The sequence below is a fragment of the Anser brachyrhynchus genome, assembly GCF_964034855.1.
Source record: "Anser brachyrhynchus genome assembly, chromosome: 2".
In the NCBI taxonomy this organism is placed as follows: Eukaryota; Metazoa; Chordata; class Aves; order Anseriformes; family Anatidae; genus Anser; species Anser brachyrhynchus.
Genome location: NC_137695.1, coordinates 110,954,637 through 110,980,691, shown reverse-complemented (window position 1 = coordinate 110,980,691; position 26,055 = coordinate 110,954,637). Strand labels below are relative to the sequence as shown.

The window sequence follows — 26,055 nt, the reverse complement described above, 5'->3', positions numbered from 1 at the left end:
TGCCTGTGTAAACAACTCATCAATTTTAATTTGGAAGCAACTGAACATTTTGGGTTCCATCTCATTTTGGCAGCTAGATCAATAACTGGTTCATTTCTTAAGATAAAGGAAAGTCTGTAAACAAATAATCCTAAAAGGTATATTAATTCCACAGCAAAAAAGAAAAACAGTTAGATACATCACTGGAAGTACCTTAACAAATAGAGTACTTACAAAGAGACATCCGCAAAACACATCAATAGTAAAAAAAAAAAAAAAAAAAAAAAAAAAGTTAGCTTCTTCAAAAACAGTCAACTGGCAGACACTGATTATATTTTTTTTCCAGAAGTAGTTTCCTGTTGAACTCAGTTGTAAATAACTGCCGTATTTACAACTTTCTGCGATTACCGAACAACAATCTACACAAGGAATTCAACTAGAAATACAAGTATTCTGTTGAGGACAAAGACATTTCTCTGCTTTAATACTAACAATTTTTAAAAATTCCATCAAGTATCCCAACCACTGAAGCATATCCTTGCTGAGGATGATCCATCAGTGCATTCTTCTACAGAACAATGCCTGAGATATTTCACAGGACAAGCAGCTGCGCTCCCCCAGCCCTAGGGAATTTGCTTCCCTTGTCCCACTTCTGGTACAGGGCGCGTTGCTGAACGTGACCCACAAACATGACACAAGTGTGAGAGAATGATGGCAGGGAGGCTCCTACACTTACAGTGGGAACACGTTTTCTATGCTTGAAAGAACTACTTAATAAAACTGGGCTAAAAGAAGAGAAAGAGGGGAAGGAGAACAGGCTGTGTGAGATGTACAAGCCATGAGCAAAAATAAGTACCATAGCTAGAGGAAATTTAAAATCGAAAACTGCAGATGGGCAATTCAGAAACACTTCCTGAGCTCTCGAAATGCTATTTCACAGTCTAGTGGGCATTTAGGAAGCCTAATGATAATCCGAGGAATAAAATAATTAATTTTTGAAAGTACAATATTACATCTCTAACATGCATATATATGTACCAGGATATACACAGAAGACCACCTACAGAAACAAGCTGTGTCTAATCTAATCTTAGATGCGGCAATTAACATGATGGTGAAGAATACGTAATGCAATGGGTATTGTCTACATCTAGTGTTATTGTACTACGGATATTTTCTGACATTAAAGTTCCAAATCAGTAAAATATTTTAGTTTGATTTAGAGTCTTTCTGTGCTGATACTATCTCAGCAGGCCACAAATGGGAATGAATCTATAGTTCCTCTAGGAAAAATAGAAAAATCTCCCTAAGATTATAAAGTAAGTGAGAGTTTATTTTGAAGTACGATTTACAAACTGAAAATTAGACTATCCCCCAGAAGTTAACAGTACCTAACATACCTAACATTAGGGGCTGGAGTTAGATGATCTTTAAGGTCCCTTCCAACCCGAGTCATTCTGTGGTAAGTTAAAAATCAACACAGTTCTACCAATTTTTGCCCGCATTATTGTGCTAATGCGTTATTTTGATGATACAAACTGCTATATGGAGTAAGAAAATTGTGGCAACAGATATCATATTCACACAATCAGAAACTGAATGTTAAGGAAGTAAACTATCTCCAGAGAATTCTTCAGCAGATTATGAAAATCAATACTCCCAAGTCACAATATTACAAACACTTGTAACTGTTATAAAGCAACTTGGAGACTCCAAGAACTTCAAAATAAACTGTACAATCTCTAGAAAGATACCAGGTCTCAGGCTGCAGGGTATGTCCAAGTTTTTTGTCCGTGTCAGTTAGCAGCAGTAAGTACACTTGTGGGACGTACGCCTAGGTAGAAGAACTGCTCAGCCTGGTGGTAGAGCTTCAGGAGGAGGTGGGCAGGCTGAGGAGCATCAGGGAGTCAGAGAGGATCAACTGGTGGAATCACACTCTAACACCGCAGAGACAGATGTATCAGCCAGCCGCAGCACAAGAAACGAAGGATCCCCTACCCTCTCGCCACCAAGTAGTAGTAGGGGAAATAAGAGATGGGGGAATGGAAGCAGGCTTCTCCTCTGGTTGGCAGGTGAATCCCCTCTCTGCCTACCTCACATTCCCAGGTACCCTTACACAACAGGCACAAGGTTCTGGAACTTGATGGCCAGGCAAATGATGATGCAGGTGAAGGTCCAGCCAGGCTGGAGGGGTCACCTTGGGCAAGTCAGCCCACTCCCTGTACCACCTTCAGCACTAAAAAAACCCTGTTATTCTCATAGGTGACTCCCATCTGAGGGGAACAGAGGGCCTGACATGCCATCTGGATCCAACCCACATGGAAGTCTACTGCTTCTCTGGGGCCCCAATAAGAGATGTTACAAGAAAACTCCCTTGCCTGGTACAGCCCTCTGATTATTATCCTTTATTGGTTTTTCATGTTGCCAGCAATGAAGTTGCAAAGAGAAGTCCAAGGGCAATCAAAAGGGACTTCAGGGCTTTGAGACAACTGATTAAAGGATCAGGGGCACAGGTAGCGTTTTCCTCTATCTTTCCAGTAGCAGGGAACAATATTGTAAGGAACAGGCAGGCCCAGCTGATTGTTGACACTGCAATGAGGCACTGGCACAGGCTGCCCAGAGGAGCTGTGGATGCCCCATCCCGGAGGTGTTCAAGGCCAGGCTGGATGGGGCTTTGGGCAACCTGGTCTGGTGGGAGGTGTCCCTGCCCATGGCAGGGGGGCTGGAATTAGATGACCTCTGAGTTCCCTTCCAATGCAAACCATTTTGTGATTCTATGAATACATGGCTTGTAGGCTGGTCTCACCAGAAGTTTGGGTTTCTTGAACATGGGATTCTCGAACACCAGGCCTGCTGCTGCCTGACTGGACGCACTTTTCTCAGAGGAAATTTGAGGGACTGCATGCTAGTGAGATCCTTCAGTCGGCTTCATGAGGTGCTGGCTACAATGAAGCACATTTGAAATGTTTCTACACCAATGCACACAGCATGAGGAACAAACAAGAGGAGCTAGAAGCCTTGGCTCCCTCCCAGAGCTATGACATCATTGGCTTAAACAAACCCTGTGGGAAGGAAGAGTCCTGTGACTGGTGTGCTACAATGGATGGTTATAGGCTCTTACAAGAGACAGGCAGGGCAGGTGAGGTAGGGGGTGGTTGGACCATACAGAGCTCGCCTTTGGTGATGACACGGCTGAGAGCCTCTGTAAGGTTTGAGGGACAACCAAATAAAGCTGATGTTGTTGTAGGAATCTACTACAGGCCACCCAGCTGGGATGACGACATCATAGAACTATTCTTTAAGGAACTAAGAGATACCTCTAGATCAGCCACCCTTATCCTTATGGGTGACTTCAACCTGCCAGACATTAACTGGAAAAAAAACACACGGCTGATACAAACAGGTCCAGGAGATCCTAAAACACCTTGATGTCAAACATACTCCTTCCTGGCCTCTGTCTTCAACACCGATGATGGCCTCCAAGAACCCTGACTGTGACTGTGGGAATGATAAACTCCCAGCCGACCCCAAACTTGTGTGGGATTTGCTGCTCCAGCTGGATGCATGCAAATTTATGGGGCCCAGTGGGATTAATCCCAGGGTACTCAAAAAGCTGGCTGATGTCATCATGAGACCTCTCTCAATTATTTTTCAAAGTTTGCAGATGACACTAAATTGGAAGAAGCTGTTGGCTTCCTTGCGGGTAGAGAGATCTTGACAAACTAGAGAGCTGAGTATTCAGCTGCATGAATTTTAACAAGAGCAAGTGCTAGATTCTGCACCTGAGATGGGGCAACCCTGTGTATACGTACAGACTGGTGGAGGAGAGGCATGGAGCTAGGACAGGGGAGGGTCAGGCTGGGTGTTAGGGAAAGGTTCTGCACCCAAAGGGTGGTCGGGCACTGGGACAGGCTCCCCAGGGCAGCCATCACTGCCCTGAGCCTGCCGGAGTTCAAGAAGCATTTGGACAACCCATCCAGTCGGGTTTTGAGTATCTCCAGAGGAGGAGACTCTACAGCCTCTCTGAGCAACTTGTGCCAGTGCTCTGTCACCCTCACAGTAAAGAAGTGTTTTCTCATATTCAGATGGAACTACTTAGGTTTTAGTTTGTGCCCGTTCCCTCTAGTACTGTCGCTGGGCACCACTGAAAAAGAGTCTGGCCCCATCCTCTTAACACTCTCCCCTCCAGATATTTATACACATTGATAAAATCCCCTCTCAGTCTTCTTTTCTCCAGGCAAAACCAACCCAGCTGTCTCAGCCTCTCCTTGTATGGAAGGTGCTTCAGTCCCTTAATCATCTTCACAGCCCTCCTCCGGACTCGCTCCAGTAGCTCCATGTCCCTCTTGTACTGGGGAGCCCAGAACTGGACCCAGCACTCCAGGTGTGGCCTCACCAGGGCTGAGTAGAGGGGGAGGATCACCTCCCTCGACCTGCTTGGCCACAGGGGCACAGTGCTGGCTCATGGTTAACCTGCTATCCACCAGGACCCTCAGGTCTCTCTCTGCAGAGCTGCTTTCCAGCAGGTCAGCACTCAGACTGTAGTGGTGCTTGGGGTTATTCCTCCCTAGGTGCAGGGCCCTGCACTTGCCTTTATTGAATTTCATGAGGTTCCTCACCGCCCAACTCTCCAGCCTGTCCAGGTCTCTCTGAATGGCCACACAGCACTATGGTGGATCAGCCTCTCCTCCCAGTTTTGTATCATCAGCAAACTTGCTGAAGGTGCACACTCTATTCCATCATCCAGGTCCATGGATGAATAAACTGAACAAGACGGTGCACAGTACTGACCCCTGGGGGACACTGCTAGCGAAAGGCCTCCAACTAGATCGCTGAGCACAACCCTCTGAGCTCTGCCATCCGGCCAGTTCGCAATCCACCTCACCGTCCACTCATCTAACCCACTCTTCCTGAGCTTGCCTATGAAGATGTTATGGGAGACAGCATCCAAACCCCTGTATCAGAGTAATGAAACAATGTATTCAAGTGTAAACAATGAAATAAGAAAATTATCATTATTTGTGAGCTCAATTATTTGTAAGAAAGAACTGAAAAAGCTCATGTACAATCCTTGTAAAGTTTTGCTTTCAACACTTCAGCTATCATAAAACCTCTATTTTCACTCATGAGTGTAATTTTCTCCATAGCAAATAATAATAAAATGCTTCAGGCAAACAGCATCAGCACGGAATATTTTAAACAGATACAGCTCAAATGATTTTTTAAGTCTCTTGCAGATGTCTTCTTTGTGAATTACGAGTTGTTCAAGATATGTGGGATCAAAACTTTTCCCTGAAAGAGAATCCTCTCATTAGTGCCGATTTTTCATCCTCTAATCTAGGACTGGCTTTGGAGAAGACTTTATTTTCTTGTTCAGCGTAAGGACTAGAGAGCACTAGTGCATACATAGCTGCATAGAAGGCAAGAATGGCAGTAAATTATTCTGTTGTGATTTTCAGTAATATTCTGTGTATTCATACTGTCTGATGAGAGAATGTGTAGTACAGGAGCAGTGCAACTAACTCACCTTTCTTCTCTTCTGCTCTAGAAGAATGGCTCAACTCTTTTTCAGCCTCACTACCAGCCATGATGACAACCGTATCGTCCTTTTATCAGACATCACTGATGGACTGGATAAGTACTACTGACACTTATGCCCTGTTTGACAAGCCCATCTATTCTCCTCTCTTGCAAAACAAAGGGCTCCACAATGTGATCTAGCGCTTTATTTGTGACAAAGACTGGAAGCTTACAGCCAGATGAAGTTTGTCATTTAATCCATTCACAAAAATACCCAGTTTTGATTGATCTGAAAAATCATAAGTGGATCTATCAAACAACTGCTGATGTAATTTTTATTTAAAAAGAAAAAAAGAAAAAAGGAGAGAGTGTGTGTTTGAGGATGGACTGGTTTAGCAAAACAAGATGGAATAATTAAGTACGAAGTATCATTTTACCTGATCATAAAATGATTGCGGCATTCACCCAAATCAACTTGCCTGCAAATAACTGAATGCACTCTTAATGAGATTCAAGCCTATCTTTTCATGAGAAATCCCTGCTGTTGACTCTGATCCAAGATACAACATGCTTAAGTACTAACAGGAACAGAGACATGCAGGAGACCAGCCCTGCTGGTCTAGGCAGAAAAAGATTTATGGTATCCGGGGGGGCTACATTCCTGATGTCTGGTAATGCCCAGGAGTGCCTGCATGCACTGCAGGAGATTCCCACGTGAAAGAACCAGATCTAGCAAGAAGTAATACACAGGGGTTTCTTGGAGGATATGAAGATTACTGTAAGCATGCTAAATAAAAAGAAAGGCTGCTGTTATTTCATTTTTGCAAGTTCATCCAAAAAGGATTCAGAGCAGGCTCAAAAACTTTGAGACAGCATAGATGTTCATTTTTTTTAAAGAATTCCCAAATAGGGAATATGACGTAATCATTACTTGACAATTCATATTTTATTTTCCTGAATTTCTTAATGTCAAGGCCACAGTGGATTTTCATGGATCTCAAATTTTTTGTGCTTAGAAGTTTTTAGATGCTACTGCAGCAAACATTTTACCACTATAACTGTGCTAACAACAGAATTTTGTAGGAAAACTAGAAGTAGACTAATAAGGAATTATTTACCATATTTTGTGGAGTGTCTGTGTAAGGTTTCTTCCCTCTCTCTCTCTCAAAGAATAAATGACAGTTTCCTCTCAAAAATATACATCAAAAGTAAGTGAACTATTATGATTACCCATGAGCACAAAACTAGTGTTTTTTAATGAAGTTTTAAGATTTTGATATCAAGTGTATATTGCTTTTAAATGCTGTATCTTCAGAGACTGTGTGTCAGCCAAGGTCTCCGCACCTTGTAAATGCTACCTTCTATATTTTCAAATTTGCTTTTAATATGACCATCAACAACAAGAATTCTACTCTTTTTATATTGCTCACATATTTAATAACTTTATAAAAAAATAGATTTCATACTGCCTTAATGTAAATAACTTACAGCTAATCAAAAGATCTGAAAAACAGTTTAAATCAAAGTATCAGCTTCCTAAATTTCAGATGCTTTACATTCTGCCTCTCTCTCCAAAAGTTTAAAGCCATTACTGCATGTGCATCCCTTCCAGAGCTTAGAATTTCTAAAACATTTTTATCATCTACTCTTATTACTGCCTTTAATGTGTCAAATATCTCTGTGCTGTGGTTCTAAAAAAACCCCAAAGCCAAAAAAAATATTCACCAAGCCCCAGCTACTAGTTGGTATGGGCTGAATTATTATCTGAGCAGTAAAGATACTGAAAATTAAAAATCTCTAAAAGGCAATTTATTTGAAATTTGAAATTTATTTCTGTGTGGCAAGGGGTAGTAGTATTTTTTTTTTTGACTATGACTGTGAAGCTTACATATAAATAGCAATACAAAAAGAATTTTTTGTAATACTCACCTGTTAAAGTACTAGGATATGGACTTGGCACAGCTGAAAATGAAGACGATGCTCCTCCAAAGGGTGTCATTCCTGAGGGTCCTCCAAAAGGAGTCATGGAATGACTGTTAAAATTAACTGCTGATCCCTTTATTGCCGGCGACTGTGTTGCTTGGCTGGAGTCTGACCCGTAATGGCTGACGTGGGAACTAACAGGTTCTGGAGTGTTATCAGTCCTGTATTTCATGGCCGGACCTTTATCTTCCTTGCTTTTAATGCACCCCATGACTGATTCTGTGAGAACAAGAGGAAAAAATTAGTTCTTCTAGATTTTACATCTTTTGCTAGTTAATACAGAAGACTCCCACAAAGTTACTGAAAATGTTGATTTATTGATTTTGATTATTGATGTTGATTTATTGACAAAAAAACAAACAAGCAAACAAAACCCTCCAGCAACTTCTACTATGTGCAGGTTATAAATGCCAACATTAACATGCTCTGGAATAAGATCTAAGCCATTCCTGGACTAGAGGGGACATAATTATTTCCCCCTACCACAACACATAAAAACATTACATTTGAATTATTCTTCACCCCAGATCCTTGCTGGACTGTACAAGGCAAACAAACAAAAACCCAACAAAAACAGGCAGCTGAACAGAGGAGGAAAAGACATCAAAGTCTGCTACAGCAGGAAACCTGGAGAAGACCAGGAATTCTGACCAGAGGTGACGAGTACGGAGCGATGTAAGCCATGACATGAGGACGAGTGGGGCACCCCTGTTCTCTTTTTTAAGCACTTGTGCTATAAGGTCCAGAGCTGCCGACGGCATAACAACTAAGGATATCTTTAAAGACTTAAAGAGGTTTCCATCCATTTCCAACCCCCCAAATGCAACTCGCAAGTAAACCCATAATATTCATTGCCACAGGATAGCATTATGCTCCAGTGCTGAAGCTGAATTAGAAAAAAATTTACAGGAGTAATTACAATATCCGCAGTAGCTTAGAAACTGACATCAAGGCAGGTGACAATTTATGGCCCTGGCAGCCCAGGATGGCCACAAATTTCCATTAGAGGCAGACCGCGCCAGACGTGCTTACTGCAGGGACACCTCTTACCTGATGACAGTCATCAGAGAGGAGACATGTCAGAAACAATTAAAATTACCATGTCTTAAGAAGCCACCACCTGTCATTTATCAGGTGGTGACAACTGATAGCGGGCATTTTATAGCTTCCCCAGCTGGGAAACAAATCAGAGAGATTTGGAGAGGAGCCTGTTTTAGATGCAATGCTAGTTTGACATGAAAATTTCTATGTTCTTAGGAGAAAAAAAAAACAAAACACCAAAAGCACCCCCCCCACACACTTTAACCTCAAACATAGAAAACCCTAAAAAATAGGAAATTAATTCTCTAACAAATCAATTAAAAAAAATAATAGCAGCAATCTGAAAGCACTAAAAATGTTTCTTTCAATAATTGCAAAAGCAGTTTCATGGATTCTTTAACTAGGAGTTAGGAAAACTGTTTCCCATTGTATATCTAATTATTTTTCCCTTTCAGTTCTCTCTTACCTTATTGATTATTAGATACTGAAATCTAGAGCAAAGTAAATCTTACTAAGCAAATACTGCCTTAATAGAGTCACAAAGAGAAAACTTAGTTTTCCAATCTAAAAGTTTTCTCATTTCCTCTGTATAACTACTACAGTATTAAAAATGCTGCAATTTCCTCAAGAACCTTCAATCAGTGTTCTTGGAAAGAAGAACATCCATAGCTATTGAAACACCATATAAAATTTAAAACTAAGAATATTCATCTGACATTTCAGTCTCTAACACTAATGTGTTACAGAGAACTACTGGTGCAGAAACAAGAAGCAACAAAGTCAAATAACTGCATTTTTACAAATCTCATCTAAGGGTTTTATGTGGAATAATGAATCATCACAAAAGCATACCTTATTGTTTTTTTTTTTTTTCTACTTCTGCTATTATTATTGCCAGCTTATTCTATTAACATTTGGGCACAATTAATGACTCATGTACATACATGAAGAAGGTAACATGTCTAAATACCTTCCAAAGGAAGCCTTATAATCTATAGTAGAAAAGCTAGTTATTAATTCATGATATAAGTGGATCAAATACACAAAACACATCCTTTTCGTTTCTCTACCTCTGTAAAATAGACACTGTAATTTGAAGCACAGTTTTTTGGCTGTTTGTCTGCTGTTTGTGAATTCTTGTCTTACTTTCTTTGATTCTCCTTAAACAACTGCAATCAAAGTTTTCTGTAAACAGGGAATACAAGTCCAAACACCTTTGTGAAAATGTGTTTGGAAATAGCACTGATTCCCTACCTTTGGTAAAAATTTAAGCATCATGCATGATTAAAAAGTACTTATGTTAATAAGTAGATTAAAAGGTAAAGGTAGGAACATTCGTACATGTTCATCGCAAATAATTTTCGTCCAATATTTCAGGCATTTGGTTAACTTGTAACAGGCTGACAAGACTTCGAGATTAAAAAAGAAAAAAAAAGATAGATAAAAGCAAGTTCACCAGTCCTCACAAAACTGGTGGATTCTGCCCACACTAAGTGACAGTAGTATCGCATGCTGCAATTATAACTAATATCACCCGTATGTGCTCACGTCCTTCAGTGGTGGTTTCACAGTAAAAAGTTAGCATTGGTGTAGTTCAAAGCAATGAAAAGCCCTTACTGAAGACCTGAATTCATTCTAGAGAAATACACTGTCTCTTTTCCTTGTTTCTTCCCTCCCCACCCATTTCACTGCTAAAGTAATCTTCATTCAGGGGTAAAAGGGATTAACAACAGATTCAATCAGCACTTCAAAGAGACAGACATTCACAATAGGCAAACAAAAATGTAATCATTCTTCTACTTTTATAATTGCATACCCACAAAACAAAATCACAAAAGCAAAATAATTTGCTTTTGAAAGTCAAAAACATAGGCGGAAAAAATTCTGAAAAATACTGCGTACGAATTTATGAGGAGAAAAGACAGGGAATATGGCATAAAGGGTGAGTAGTAGGGAAGAGACTGCCCACACAATGGAAGGGGGAAAAAAAAAAGCCTTATTACTGTTTAGCCTTGCAATATATTACTGAATAATGAAAAAAAACCTAAGCAGCTGGTAGTGTTTTTGTTTCTTCTAGTACTGCACTTGTTATTAAAAATTTATGTAACTGGAATAACTTACAACAATCTTCATTACTCTTTGACCAGAAACAAAACACTAAGAAATGTTTCTGCCATAACATCCATGGCTCTTTCTGAAGCACCACATTCTTTTTAGAAACGGAGAGAAATATAAGAAGTTCCTGTTGGCTCTGCTGAAGTCAGTCCATCTATTCAAAGAAATGCTAACCCAAGGTAAGTAATCTATAAACCACAGATCCATTCCCATTAGTCAAACCTTTATTGTAGATCAGACAGAGTAGCTTCAGTAGCTTTTCTCTTTCTTTGAACAAATACTTTCCAGTGTGCCAACATGTTTGGTGGGTGGGTTAGGAGTCAGCTTGGTGGAAGACTAGCAGGAAAGCACAGTCTGAAAGGCCTGGAGTGAAACCACAGATGTCTTGTCGTGCTATCTACAGGAAACAATCCTGTATTAGAATGCTTTCAAGAAGCAGAAGCTAAAACGATTACTGGAAGGATGGATGAAGGCTAGCAGGACGCCCACAAAAATCAATAGAATGAGTGTATGCCAGAAAGTAGTCGTCATCAAATACGATTTTAGTGACATCTAATTTGACTTGGGATTTTAGAAGAAGTCATACAAAGGGCAGAAGTTCATTGTCATTCAATACTCTATAAACACCTCAATAACAAAGGCACCTTAACAAGCCCTCTGTCAAACAGAGAGCTCCAAGAAAGTCAATGCTGCCCCCTTATCTTCCTATTTTACAGCAGAGTGCTAGATCATAAGGAAAACACTGTTCAATAAATGAAAAGGTATGGCTAGTAATGCCTTTGTGTTTTGTTTTTTCCTGCTTTCATTTCAGAAGGATGACCTACCAGCCCAAGAAAAACGAATTTTTCCTCAAGAGCTGTCATATCCTCAGGTACCACTCCCTTAGAGAATCTGCAGCCTTGATGTCCATCCAGCCCAGAGAGGTGGGTGCCACAAGGGAACCCACTCTTTCATTAAATTCATCTTTGTTCCTTCCAGTTGATAGTTACAGAAGTTATTTATTCACCGGTTTGTTGGAATATAAGGTTTCTTGGGAATGCTTCAAGAAAAGTCTCCTACTGGCATGAAAGAACATCAGGCAGATAAACCAACAATGCAACAGCTAGCATTCTCAGAGCAAAGCAGTCGGCAAATGACCTCAAAACTGTGTTATTATTTCCACTTCCTTCAAACTCTACCCATCAGCATCAAGATTTTGAGGGCCACAGGTTAGGCTCCGAAATCCTGAAGACCAGAAGCTGGGAGAGCCTCATGTTTGTTCTGCTTGCTGTCACTGATTTAATAACAAAACCTGTTCACTATGAAAAAAAAATATTTTTAAAATCAAGAAAAGTAAGGAGTTTCCTCCAGGGGCCAAACTGAAGGTATTCTGCTCTCGCACTTCTGTTACGAACCATCACTTCCAGTCCTCTGGAGACTTCATCACTACATAAGGCAGCAAATGGCAGCCACACAAAGAGGCTCTAACACACTGCAAAGAGAAAGATGCTCTAGGGAGTTGTTCTCTATTCAACCTCTTCACTAAATCAGGTACTAGAACCATACACGGAATAAATGCAAGAGGTAGGGAAAAAAAGAAAAATCAGTAAGGGGGATGGTGGAATGTAACACTTCTTTTCTCCACTCCTTTCAATTACTGAAAACGCTCACACTGCTGAAAAGAGCACCTAAGTCCTTTCTCACTATGAAGAGGAGTCATTACAAGAACACTGGGGAAGTCAAATCTCTTTCAACAATAAAGTAAAACTGCAAGTATCTTTATTCCTAAAAAATAAAAGCAAAAACCCTATGTTACATAATATAAAAGTGAACTTTGAGATTCACAAATTGCTAATGAAAAGACCAAAAAAGTAAAGATTTCCACTGCTACTCTACTTTCGTTTCTCAGTATTAACAACAATAAAAATAGTTTCTATCAATAAAAGTAGCATCTTCAGTTCTCAAATGTAAAAAATGTCCTCCACAAAAAAGTCCTCTCAAGTTTTAAATAGAGCCATGATTTGAAGTTATTAAAGTTTCATGCTGTAACAAAGACAGGATATTCTACAGAAAGTACACTAATGGATCCATTAGCTAACAGCTGACTATTTGCTTAAACAAGTGCAGAGCTGACTCCGTATGTCACTGGAGACATGCAACCTCTACTGGCTTTTTGTACACCAGGCAAACAATGCGGAGCATTCACCAAACAGGTGGTTTCAGATGGCAGCATGTAAAACTCATTTATTAGAAGTGACACAGACCGAACCAAATGAAAATAATCAGAAAAGAGGCTAGTAACCCTTTTGGCCAATGCAGTTGCATTCAACTAACTCAATTTTAAAATTCACTGCTTTGATACGAAAATATTATTATTTTTATAACTTTTTTTAAATACAAAGCAATCCACCATATAGGTAAAGAAAAATACACTAAAGAACGACCACAACTAGCTTGTGTTCTCTGCACAGTATACACAATTTTCATTCTCAAATTATGTACTTTTTACCATGCGATAGTTTATCTTCTATAAGCTGTCATAACTTGCAACGTTTCCTTACTTTACTACGAACAACCCATGACATTTCAAAGAATGATGTTCCACTGGATTCAGTTTTATAATTAGCAGTAACATTAGCATAATGAGACCTCAGACAGTCTGTATGATTATGCATTTAAAGTGCCACTGACATGACCTTGTGGTTAATGATCTAATAAGGAGCGAAAAGTGAAGATAAAGGAAGAAGCATAAAACAAGACATAGAAGCAAGGACTCAGGCTGTTACAATTTCAATGTTTATCACTCATCTGAGCATAAGTCCATCCAGAAAAATAACTATAAACCAGCACTATTAGATCTTAGGTTGCTCATACATTAAAATACGTATTTAAATAAAGTCCTTTATCACTAACTAGAAACTTTTGATCCTAATTCTACAGACCAAATCCTGCTTTCAATATGACTGCAAAAACACATTCAACGAAAAATTACGAGGCTCCTGTGGCAATGCTTTTGATTTCACAGAAGCAGAACAAACTCCAGCTAGGCTGCTAATAAAGCTATGACTAACAGAACTAGTATAGCAAACAGAGGACACTGCGCAAAGAGAAAAAATGAGTACAGAACTTCTTTTACAACTGGAAATTTTGGGTATTTCAGAGAGTTAAAAGCTGTTGCAAGTATTACATATTTCTGTTCTAGCTCCTACTTCTTACAGAAATCAGATTAAAAAATTTACATTAATGACTTTGAGTGTGTCTAGAGGAACTAGCTGGCAAGATCATTACAACTATTCTCTGAAGGAACAACAGATCCCAAAATAATACCTGAAAATCCAATATAAGCAGGAATTGCATGAGAAAGAATGAAGCCCTTCAATCTTTCCTGTTCTCTAATGATTTCTTAACATTTTGGTATGGAAGATGAGTCCGATGATGTGTGCTTCTTCTGAGGCTTGACTGGGTTACACGTGGGACACTTGCCTACATGTATCAGACTTTGGACATAACTGTCTATGAAGGAGAACAAGTATTTCCAGTCCTCCAGTTTGAATTGTCTCAGACAAAGGCTTCTCTCCAGAATAAACACCTACTGTTGTTGGAACTAATATGTAGGAGGAGATGGAGCTGCTCCAGAGGGCAGGACTACCCTCATCCCAATCCACACCAGGTCCTATCATCCAGCTGCAAGGCTCCATCAGATGTGGGGTTACAGATGTAAAGGAAAAAATAACCACTGCAACAACAACAAAAAAATCTAACGACCAAAATGGAAATAAGGATTATTAGTGTGGTAATGTCAAGGAAAACGTGAGCATTCTGTTTTCCCTCTCAGTCACACTCTTGTTCTTTCTGGACAAAATATGTAGGATCTCCTCCCACTCCTTATGTACTTGGACAGCTCAAGCTGTAGAGGTGGTCTTTCATTTTAAAGACAGGCAAAAGTTTTGGGGGCATATAGGAGAAAATGATCATGTCATGGATGACACATGGCTTCCTCTGCAAAATATATGCTCATAAAACTGTTTATAATCACAGTTTTGCCTACACTGAGATAACGTAGGTTTGCTTTGACTACATATTTTATGACAACATAGCTTTTCAATACTCTTTGCAGCTTTTCAATACTTGAAGGGGGATTATAAAAAAGATTACGAATGACTTTTTGCTCAGGCAATGACAGGACAAGGGGGAATTGTAAAGAGGGGAGATTTAGATTAGAGGTGAGGAGGAAATTCTTCACTGTGAGGGCGGTGAGGCACTGGCACAGGCTGCCCAGAGAAGCTGTGGATGCCCCATCCCTGGAGGTGTTCAAGGCCAGGCTGGATGGGGCTTTGGGCAGCCTGGTCTGGTGGGAGGTGTCCCTGCCCATGGCAGGGGGGCTGGGACGGGGTGAGCTTTAAGGTCCCTTCCAACCCAAGCCATTCTATCACTCTGTGATAGCAAATAAAGATGTTTTTTCCAACCAGAGTAATGTATGCTCAGGAAAGACAGACTGGACCTGGAAGACAGCAAGCCTACTGCAATTCTAATGACTTTTCTAACGAAAGATGACCTAGCTTAGTTAGTGTCCTGTCCTCAGTACTGGCCTTTGCCTCCTACCAAGAGCTCCCCATACACCACGTGCCTGGGCACAGCCTCTGACAACCAAGCAGGCTGTCTTTTTGTAGGAAGAGTGACCAGCAACGGATGCCTTGGAAGAAGAGAGGAGCAGGATAAGCACAGGCGAAATGTCCTCAGCCTTCAGTGATCCACTCAGGAATTCCAGTCAGATGGAGACGAGCGACTCTGCTGCACTGGAAAAGTCCTGCAGGTGCGAACCAGCTAATGGATTTAAACCAATGTATGTTACGTTCATGAAACACACGGATAAGATTTCCACCTCCACTTCAGCTGGAAGCTGCCCACCTTGTGCGAAAGGTAACAGAAAACATGAAAGAAAGCAGATGCTGGAAGGAAAACCAAAAAAAAAAAAAACAGCACCCCAAACCCACATGTACTAGGCAGAGCCTAGCGAGACTGAGCCAAAAGGAACTGCTTCTAAATTTCATAGCACAGCAAAGACAAAATCATCAAATTTTAATGTTTAAGCTCAGTAAAAAATACCTACAAATTGCTATGCAGAACTTTTATTTTAAGAAAGTTTATGTTTTCGGGATCTACTCTGAATTTTCAGTGGAGTCAGCAAAGTGTTCGTACGCAGAAATTTGCCTTTTTATACATCCAGCAAAGACCTGCCAACAATCCTAAGGCAGATGATGCAAAATGGATACACAACACTGAGATTAATTTTCTTTATTCCAGAGGTCAAGATCACAAGGGAGAGATTAACTGAAATATCAGAACTGCAAAAGCAATTTTATGTGCTGAAATATATAATGCATATACATGAAGCTATTTTTAAATTTAGAGTTATAATGTCAAGCCATACAATTTGAAGCCTTTACCACACCAAGAAATTTTCTCTGACAATAGACTATACCACAGACAAAACAACCAATATATTGTCTAGACAGCATTATTGCTGCTCCATTGTCTTGAACATTTAAGCTCACAGTCAATAAATAAATTCAAGCAGAAAAGGACAATTTAGTGCAAGAGCTATTTATACTTCCTAATTTGTAAATAATTAGAATTATCTTGAAAACTAAAAGCCCGAAATATTCGAGAAGTCTCTCCAAAAGAATGTTTCAGATGACAGTAAGATGCATGTCATAACTTGTCAAGCTGTCTAGTCTATTTCAGACAGGATTTACGAACTTATTTATAAACAGAAAGATTTTGTTTTCATTGAATCCTATTCGGAAAAGAACAAGAAGTATGCCTGGTATCACATAATACTTTTAGATATACCATTTCCAGCTATTCTATTTAAGTATATAACTTCAGAAAAAGATGCCTCCAGAAGTAATTTAAAAAGCACATTTTATATATTGTTCACTAAAATGATTGTTCTGTTTTCAACAAGATGCATACAGATTTCCCACGGGAAATCTGTGTTAGAGAAAAATCGAAGTGAAATTTCTGCAGTAGAAGAACAATTTGCAGCATTTTTCTTCTGAAAATTTCTGTGAAAATTTAAGAAGTCATTTTTTTCAAAGTTCAATTATGAACTACATACAAAAAATAGGTTACATGAAGCACAAGCTCACAAAAGTTCAGATACTGAAATTCACATGAATCTACAGTATTTTGCATCTTCTCAGCTGGGCTTACGGATAAAGTGACAATTACATTTTAAGATGAGAGAACAGAGGAATTTAGTAATAGCAACACTCCAGCTGCTACTTCATTTACTCACTGTTAGTCAACTCAGAAATACTAAAGAAAGGACCAGTCACAGCAACTTAGAAAGTGAACCAAAAAAAAAAAAGACGTTTTAATAAATGATTGTTACCTCCACCCAACTTATAACATAGGAACAGTGCTAGGGAATCTGATGGAACTTAATTAATTTGGTGTGTGTTTGACACAACAGTTACTTTACATTTGCACATACCTACTTTGTAGAGATGAGCTTTTACAGCTACTGTTTGCCAAATGTCACTCTAAGTTGAAAGCACACTCCCCTTTATTCTAAAGCCATTTTATCCTCACTAACGTAATTGACATGATTAGCACGTTAACAAAAATCAGTAATTAAAGTATTTAAATCCAATTACTGATAAAACGTTACAGCTCATTTATTCAAAGACCATAGACCCAGATCTCCTTCAGCAATTAGTTCTTTGCTGAACAACAGGAATTTCAGGAAGCCAGCTGGAAAACATCACCCTTTTGACTAAAACAAAAAGTAAAAGTATGCATAAACAATTACAACCAGACATGTACGCTCTTTTTCGTGTTTCAATAGCTTGTGTTTCCCTTTGCACATAAAAAACAAGTGAAGAGTACAATTATATTGTAACGAAATTCAAAACTAAACAGAAAAAATGTACGACACCTGCTAAATAATAGCCTTATTAAAAGGGAAGAGCTGGATGATGTTTTAACTAAACAAGAATTATAACCCTAATAGCTATCATTATGGCTGTTATGTTACTTTCTGTACTGACAGATCTAATAGCTGTCATAGGAAAGAAGACCGGAAGAAATTATCTTAATTAGCTAGTCAGGCATCTCGCACAATAGAGGCCATAGGGCTGTGCTAAATTCATGTCTCTTTTTCTGTGTTTTTGAAAGTACACACATGCTCGAATTCGTTCAATTTCAAAACGACCTGTTATGAGAAGCCACCCACGCTGGACAAGTAGCACGTTTTAAACACGGTAACCTCTGGAATACGTGCCCTGTATCACACCTGTAACACCTTCGCCTGAGAGCCCCACCAGCACCAAGTCTCCGCTCCCCCTGCACACAGGCTCCTGGGCACCCTGCCCGGGCAGGGGCTGCCCCAGGGGACCTCCAGAGGGTCTTTCCCACCTCAGCCACATCATTCTCTGGGCATTTCATGACTCTCACCTTTCCCTCCAGTAAGTGTGATGCATCTCACTCGAGTGCAGTCCTGCGAGTGGCTTTCCAGACAATCTCATCTTCTCCAAGCCCCCTCAGTTTTTTTCAGCGCTTTCCTTTAGCAGGGATCTCCAGGCACAGATACAGCATCCCAGGTAAGGCATTTTCTTCCTCATCCTTCCTTGAGATTGCAGTATTTATTTCAGCTGCAGCCACTGTCCCTTACGATTCCCAGGGATTTTTCAAAGCTGCTCTAGAGCAGAACACTCTCATCTTGAAAGCACAGCCCTCATCTTTCTTGCTACAGGTACATTACATGTCGCTGTACAAAACAGGCCCAGACTCTCAACTAATCCAGATTATTCTAGTCATGGAGCTGTGAGGAAGAACTGGAAAAAGAAAAAGCGATCGTTCATCTGAAATCAGAGACAACTGGACATGGTAAGAGCAGAGTCTCACCGTTACCATGCCCAGGGCTTCTCACACATGCCCCAAACACTGCCCAGTCCCATTCATAACCTGCCCTACAAGCACTGGGCACTGCTTTGCAACAAGCACGGAGCGCAGCCATGCAGCAGCTCTAGCTCCCAAGCTCATCTGCTGCTGTACGAGGAAGATATTCCTGCTGCACCACAGCACACATACTGCAGAAAGCGTCCACTTTGTCTTGGGAGACAGGAAAGCATTCACTTTCTTTTTGTCCTGGGAGGCTACACTGGACTATTTGCACACTACACCACTTGTCCCAGTCCAGGGTTGGCTCCTGCAAAGTAGGAGTATCCTCTCTTCAACAGGTTAAGTTTTGTTCTTCATGTGGGCATTTCACAAGCAATTTGTGAGCCTGCTACCAAAAAAAACCCCAAAACCTCAATTCTTTGCTTTCAAAAGCAAGGTGCTGTTTTCCCTCACGTTCACGCTGATCCTTTTGCCTAAAGGAATCAAAATACTCAACTCTTTCCAGCTCCAGACTAGCAATTAGAGTGGCATGTACAGGATGTACCAAGCCTGCAATGATGACATGTAATGGAAAACCACACAGCTTTCACTTCCCATTTCTCCTTTGTTTTCCTTCAGATGGATCTTCTGCTGATTTTTCCTTACCACTTAAAACTGCTCAAAGGACTTTAAAAAAAAAAAGTTGAAGTCTTCAGGCATACTCTAAAGATATATTAAAGATTACAGCAGTTATCTAGTTATCTGTTATCTGTAAAGGGTTTTCCACACCAGGCAAGAGATATTTCCTTTCATTTAGCATTTTCCAGCTCAGATTACTCACTAACACGCAGTCAACAAAATCCAAGTGTGAAACTCCAAGTGAGCAACACATGAAACACATTATCAGTCCCTAGTCTCCCCAGCGTGCAAAGTGAACACAACCGATGACTTAGCTGCTGCACATGGTGCAGAAGAGGAATAGATGAGAGAAGGGTGTGAAGAGGTACAACTGGAGTGCTATGGGTTCTTATTAGAAAAGGAAAGAATATTAGTAATCAACAAAGGAAAGAACAACAGAAAATTTTTATTTTGAGGTATTTCACGTATGTAAATACTGTTCACCTACAATAAAGCACTCCGTAGTACAAGGACATCCTTCAGTTTTTATCTGTAGATTCTGATAACACTACTCTAAACAAGCAGACAAAATGCCTTAGCCTTTTTTTTTTGTTTTCAGTCATTCTGGTACTTATTTTTCAGAGCACACAGTTTATATTTAAAGATTCACTTCAAGCTAACTACTGTTCAGTAGCAAATTTTCTCATTCCTACCCAGTAAGCAGAGCAGAGCTCTTTTGACTTGAAGAGTATAACCAGAAGGAAGGGCAATTCCCATTTTAATAAAATGTTAAAGGTGGAAACACTGAAAGGTGAGGGGGGAAGATGGCCAGGATTCAGCAAAAAACACGCATGTCAAACAACTTATTCCTCGGTAACTTCTGGCATTTTGGTCACAGGTCAGAAGGATTTAAATTCTGAGTAACAACGAAGGAAACAAATTAACGACATTTAGAAAGAATTAGTGCTGCCTAAAATAGAAAGATTGCGATGCCAGAACTCATACTCTTCAAACATAAGCAGCATGCTTAAAAGAGCTGAAGTATGTACCCCACAGCAGAGCCGAGAAGCTCCAACAGAAACTTTCTGTGAAACAAAGTATTTATTAAAAACAAATAAAATTTTAAAAAGCATTCAAAATAATTCTACTATTTTTTTTCTTTTTTTTTTTTTTTTCCAGAAAACGAGAGGGAAGAAAACCTTGTTCTGTGCCTTTCCAGGGGTGGTAGGGAAGGTATTTTAAGTTCTTTTATGTGGTTTTCCTATTCAGTTCAGTGCTCCAGTACTTACACTGATCTAAACTAGTGGCTTACAAATACTTAAAAACTTGTATTTGTCACTTCTTGTAAGTTTAAATAGGAAGTTGTATCTACCTGAAAGTTAAGAGGTATTCCCAATCCAGAAGAAATGGGATTGTTTTGCTTCAAATCTTTTAAACTTCAGAAATTCCTCAGGTCCTTACCAGCTCTATAACCATTGTGCTTCTGCATCTCCTCTCTCAAGCAGGGCCAGTGCAATGCCATCATCCCACAGGTTAACTTCAAGAACCAATTCTGTGTATTTTTAAAGCCTGTCTTCTAGACCAAACACTAACCCAATCTGCTGGAAAACAAGCTCTGCTGTTTGGAACAACTTGTGGACGGCTCGCTGCCAGAGCGCCCTGCTATTCACCACCAGTAACAGCAACAGTGATAACCCTGGGGCCGAGCAGGATTAGCAGGAGTAAATATCTGCACCTTCAGCCACCAGGGGAAGGTTGGCATGGTTCATTCACGAAGACTGGTAAAATCTACACAGTGTAATGGTAATCTCTATCTGAGAAACGCTCTGCGAGTGCTAAGGACAGGCCAGCAGTGTGCTTCATCCGTCCTTTTTCTGCGGCGCGTCATAGTTGCGACTTCTGACTTTTGCTATTTCTGTGGCAGAGCCGAGAACTGTTTTACATCCTTGTCGGTACAAGTAAGGAGTGCACATGAAATGTGTCCGACACCCAGCTCCCCGCTGTGAGCTGCAATAACCCTGAGCTCACGGTGAGGGGCTCCTTTCCCCCTGGTGTTTCTATCTGGTGCTTTAAAATTCACAGCAAGAAAAATGTTTGAAAAATGCACATTTATCTAGGTATATATAACCCGAGATGATGATATGAGTTATTTTCTACCCCCAAACTACTTGTCTAGAATGTCAAGATGGATATAGAAAATGAAAAATACTAACTGTAATGGAGAAAAAACACAACACAACAAGCCTGACAAAACTCTGACTGCTTTTGATATGTAGCTGAACATAAATATAATGAATAGGATAGAAAAGTAGAAGTGTACAGTACAATCCCCCCCCCAGATATAAGGATAGAGTCTGGTAGCAGGACTTGATTAGTGTGATGAAGAAGATGAAGTTGCCACAAATGATGACCTAAAAAGAAGAATTCCCCAAAGGAAATAAAAAGAAAACAACAAAAGATTTCCCCTGAAAGGAAGTAAGACCTATAAACAAGGAAAAATAAAGTTTAGGGGAGGGGGCAGGCAGGGGACTGAGAGTATTCAAGCGTGATGGAGTGCATGAGCACGGCACAGCACTAAAAGTTCTTTAAAAAAAAAAAGGGGGGGTGGATATGAGCTATTCCAAGCATCAACTTCAGAGAAATCGAAACAAAAGTTAAGGAAGGTATCTGTATGCCTGTCTTTCAGTCTGGAAAATCTGAAGGCTGGATCGCCTGTACGTGGGCTTCCTGTGTAACCAACAGAGAGACATGGGCTGCTCTGGATACCTGAAGAGGTTTTTGTGTTTGTTTTTTTGTTTGGCTTTGTTGATTTTTTTCTCTAACATTTAACAAAGTTCAGAGCATAAAGCAAATTGTATTATATGCCCTGCTCTTCTCATTATGCCACTTAAAAATAAAATAAAATAAAACCAGCTGGCAACACAACAGCTTGCCTAATTTTAAGCATCTAACTCCACAAGGCTATGTGAATATACCCTAATCGTCAACTTTCAAATGTGCCATAAAAGCAGAGCAGCTTCAGAAAACACAAGACACAAAACAGGATACAGAGCACTGATTTTAAACCTCTGGAAACTAACTCATGGGAGAAAACAAAGGACTTCTACTCAATTGCTGTGCCAGTCAAAGCTAGTGTCCTTTTAAAAAACTCCCTAGCTTAAACAAATGACATTTATACTCAGCAATGGACTTCAGGTGGAATTCATCTTCCAAATTTAGAGATCTCGCTCAGGATGAGATGAATCATGCAGTGGAAGTGCTTATTTCTCTCCACTGACTATAAAGGGAGCCTACAGAACCAGCTCACACACGGGCAGCCGAAGCTGGTGTTCACCAACCTGTCTCCTGATAGCTAATGCTGAAGTTCACGTTGCACAGCATGCTTAATGGTGCCATCTATTACTGAGTCGAAGAATTAGGCTGGGAAACTTTTCTTTCAAGAAGGTGAGAAGCAGCAATGCCCTAAATTAGCATCTGGAATTAGTTTAAGTTAGGTGTAAACGTTAGCACCCACTACTATTTTCCCCTCACGCTATGGTTAGAGCACTCTTCGTATAAAAACGAGCACATCTTCCAAATATAAACCCCAGACATCTGACATCTTAGTACAAATTGTAACACCTGATGAATATGAAATGATTATTTTAACATAATGCAACCACATACAGTAAGCTTTTATACAGAACTAGATGAAAGTGCTATAGATTATTAATTGCCTAAACTCAGCCTGAACTGTTTCTAAGGAAAAATAGGGACTTGGGATTCAAAACCACTGCCATGCTAAGGTACATTATTAAATCAAAATTATCAATTAAGATTGAACCAAAGAGTAAAAAATCATGAGTTGTGCAGCTGCCACAGTAAGAAGAGAACAGCTATATTAAATAGCAGTTTCTTTTTTTTCAAATAGCATGAATCTGCTCAAATGCAGTACTTCTATCCAGCACAAAGTATGTCTTCTTTATACTACTCCTCCACTTACAAGTAGAGAGCTCTCTCTAGTCACTGCAGAAACAAAGAACTACATTTTTCATCAATAAACTGGTCACATATGACACGGAGATACAGGGTGCTGAATATGCCTGTGGGAGGGCAGGGCAAGACAAAATCACTGCAAAGGAGTCTGAAGTGAAAGCAGGAATAACCAGCCTACAGACAGTCCAGGCCGTGCATTTGTTTCACCAGTACCCACTCAAAAATGCTTCTCTCCCAAAATACCTCTTTCCCCAAAGGGCTCTGTTGTGCATGGAGCATGAGACAGATGTGACTGGGAGGGCATCCGTTAAATAACCTAAAAAATACTAGGCAACAGTAACAGGACAAAGTCATACGAAATTAATCCACTGTCTGACATGTGCCAGCAGTCTTCTCCCTGCCCTGAACATGACCCTGGCTTCGTGGAGACTGTGTATTTTGGCAGAAAATACAAGGTCACACAGAGAATATGTAGCCTATGGACCTAAACCACCTCCTACAGAAGTTAGTGTCTCGTTATGGCCCAAAGTTTGAGTGCTACTGGTAGTAAGGATTCTGGAAAACGAGTCAACAGAGAAATCAGGGGAGGAAAAAAAAAAAAAAGCTTTACAACAAAGGAATGCCTGTACTGACGAGATCAAAAGGTCCATTCAAATACCCTCTCACTAACAGTACCCGATACTAGATACCTAGAGAAGCATGGAAGAACATTATAAATATACAGCAATACTTCCCCAGAATACTCCTTAGTTGAGGAGCCTCCAACATCCTCCAACAGTTTGCAGAAGTATGGTTTCCTGAACAAGCAGGTATTTGCAACTGATGATTTTTCCTCCACGTTGACATCAGCGCTGAGGGGAAATGTTTAGCCTCCTTAAATTCCCGAGGCAAGAAATTCTATAGCTTAATTACACGTTCTGTCAAGAACCACCTCCTTTTGTCTGTTTTCAATTCATCAGCTGCTAGTTTCATTAGATACCTCTTGGTGCTAAAAACAGACAGTGAACAAACACTCCCTATTTATGTCCCCTTTGCTACTGATCACTTTACAGAACTCTACCACACCATTTTTCAGTCGTTGCTTCTACCGAAAAGAATTCACGTTGTTCCTCTTACACAATTTTTTCCTATTACTTTCATATTTGCTCTTCCATAACACTTCAATTATGTTCTGAAACTGCTTGATTTTTATTTCTAATTGTCTTAAGAAGTAGTAGAGGTGAGTGGGGCAGAACTAAATAAAATAATTCACGACTTTAAAAAAACAACAAAACAGTATAACTACCAGTCTCTCTTTACTTTCTAAACATTTCTAACCTTTGGCTGTTTTTGACATCAATGCTGAGAAGCAAGTCAGCTTTAACCTCACCTTTTTAGATGTGAAGGTAAGCTTAATCCCCTACTCCTCCAGAATGCACCACATTAAGCTCTTGATGGCAAACAACTTCTGCTGTTTTAATGTCCACTTGCTGAGCATTATCAAGTCCTTACATGGCATTATGGTCTGTATTTGTGCCTACTACCTGTCAGTCAACTCTGAGAGCTCACCTTTCTCCCATACCCGTCATGAACATGAACATACCCCATGAACAAAACCATGGAGAATTATTACCCAGGACTCCTCTCTACTCTATTTACTCCAACCCTCTGTGCCTTTTATTTTAGTCATCAATTCAGCCACATGAAGTCCTTTCTCCATATCCAATGGCTGCTTAGTTTCTTCAAAGGTTTTTGGTGGGGGCTCCTGTCATATGACTGTTGGAAATCCAAATGAACTATTTCTGTCAGATTTCACTCATTCATGTGCTTGGTGACAGCTTCAAAAAGCTCCAGTGAGTCTGCAAAACATGACATCCCTTCATAGCAGGCTCCTTACTCTTCCTCACCACATCATGTTTGTCCATGTTGTCTTCCATTATTATTTTTACTGATTTACTTGGCACAGGTGTCAAGCTTACTGATCCTCAGATCTCTCCTGAAGCCTTTTAAAAGATAGTAATAATAAAAAAATCAGTGTTACATACGGATTAAGCCATAGCAAATCATCCATAAACGAATTTGTATCTTAACTACATGGTGTCTTTGTTGCTTACTGCGTACAGTAAGTACAATGTTCGTTTGCTTGCTTACTGTTTGGAAAGCTAGACTTAAAGGGTGTAAGCATAAATGTAAGCCTCTAGAAAGAGATGTGTATGTTTTTATTTTCCTTAGACAGTTTAAACAGTATTTTGGGGGAGATCAGTACATGATAAAGATTTACTTTAACGGTAATACTACAAAGATTTAGTTGCATCAAAAGAACTCTCTTATCTTTCCAGTCTGTAAATTATAGTTCCATAAATACGCACTGCTGTACAGCAGGAGCTAGTCAACTATTTAAGAGTGGTCCTAATCACCAGAAGACACAAACAAATGTGTAAAAACACAGTTATTCATTTATAAATAAGATACTGTTCAAAGGGAAGTATAACTTTTAACATCTTGCTTGAAGACAGGAATTGAGAACTTCTACAGAAATTATAACCAACAACCAGGCAACTTGAGAGAAGGACTACACCAAGCCAACTTTTAATATACGCAAGTATTTTTATCCTTACCAATGGTTTGAAATTGCAGCTTCATTTTACAAGGTTGCTAAATGCTCTCTAAATTTCAAGTTGAAGTTCACCTAATTTTTCTTCAGGACGGTGCTGTCATTTTCTACTCACAAGTCCTAAGACAGAGCTGAAAATGAGTCCCATCTCACTGAACTCATCAGGTGCCTTTTTCTGATGTATGCTCAGAAGTTTCATATATGCCTGCCTGTGACAGGTTTCCTTGTGACCATATTTCTAATATAACAGTGTATATAAATCCACATGCAACACTTTCAGATTCTTATCTGTATTTTGTATTAGTTTAAGTCAAGTTTGTAGTTCTAACACCAACACAATGACAGTATGGATTCGACAATTCAGG

General features: G+C 39.8%; 1 protein-coding gene across 1 annotated transcript in view; it reads right to left on the bottom strand.

Annotated features, from left to right (window-relative positions):
• YES1 (YES proto-oncogene 1, Src family tyrosine kinase) overlaps positions 1-26,055 on the bottom strand; it is a 52,245-nt gene that overhangs the window by 11,859 nt on the left and 14,331 nt on the right. Inside the window, exon 2 of the mRNA XM_080581114.1 lies at positions 7,429-7,701. Coding sequence (XP_080437240.1) covers positions 7,429-7,693 — 265 coding nt within the window. The 5' untranslated portion in view covers positions 7,694-7,701. The remainder of the gene's footprint in view (positions 1-7,428; positions 7,702-26,055) is intronic.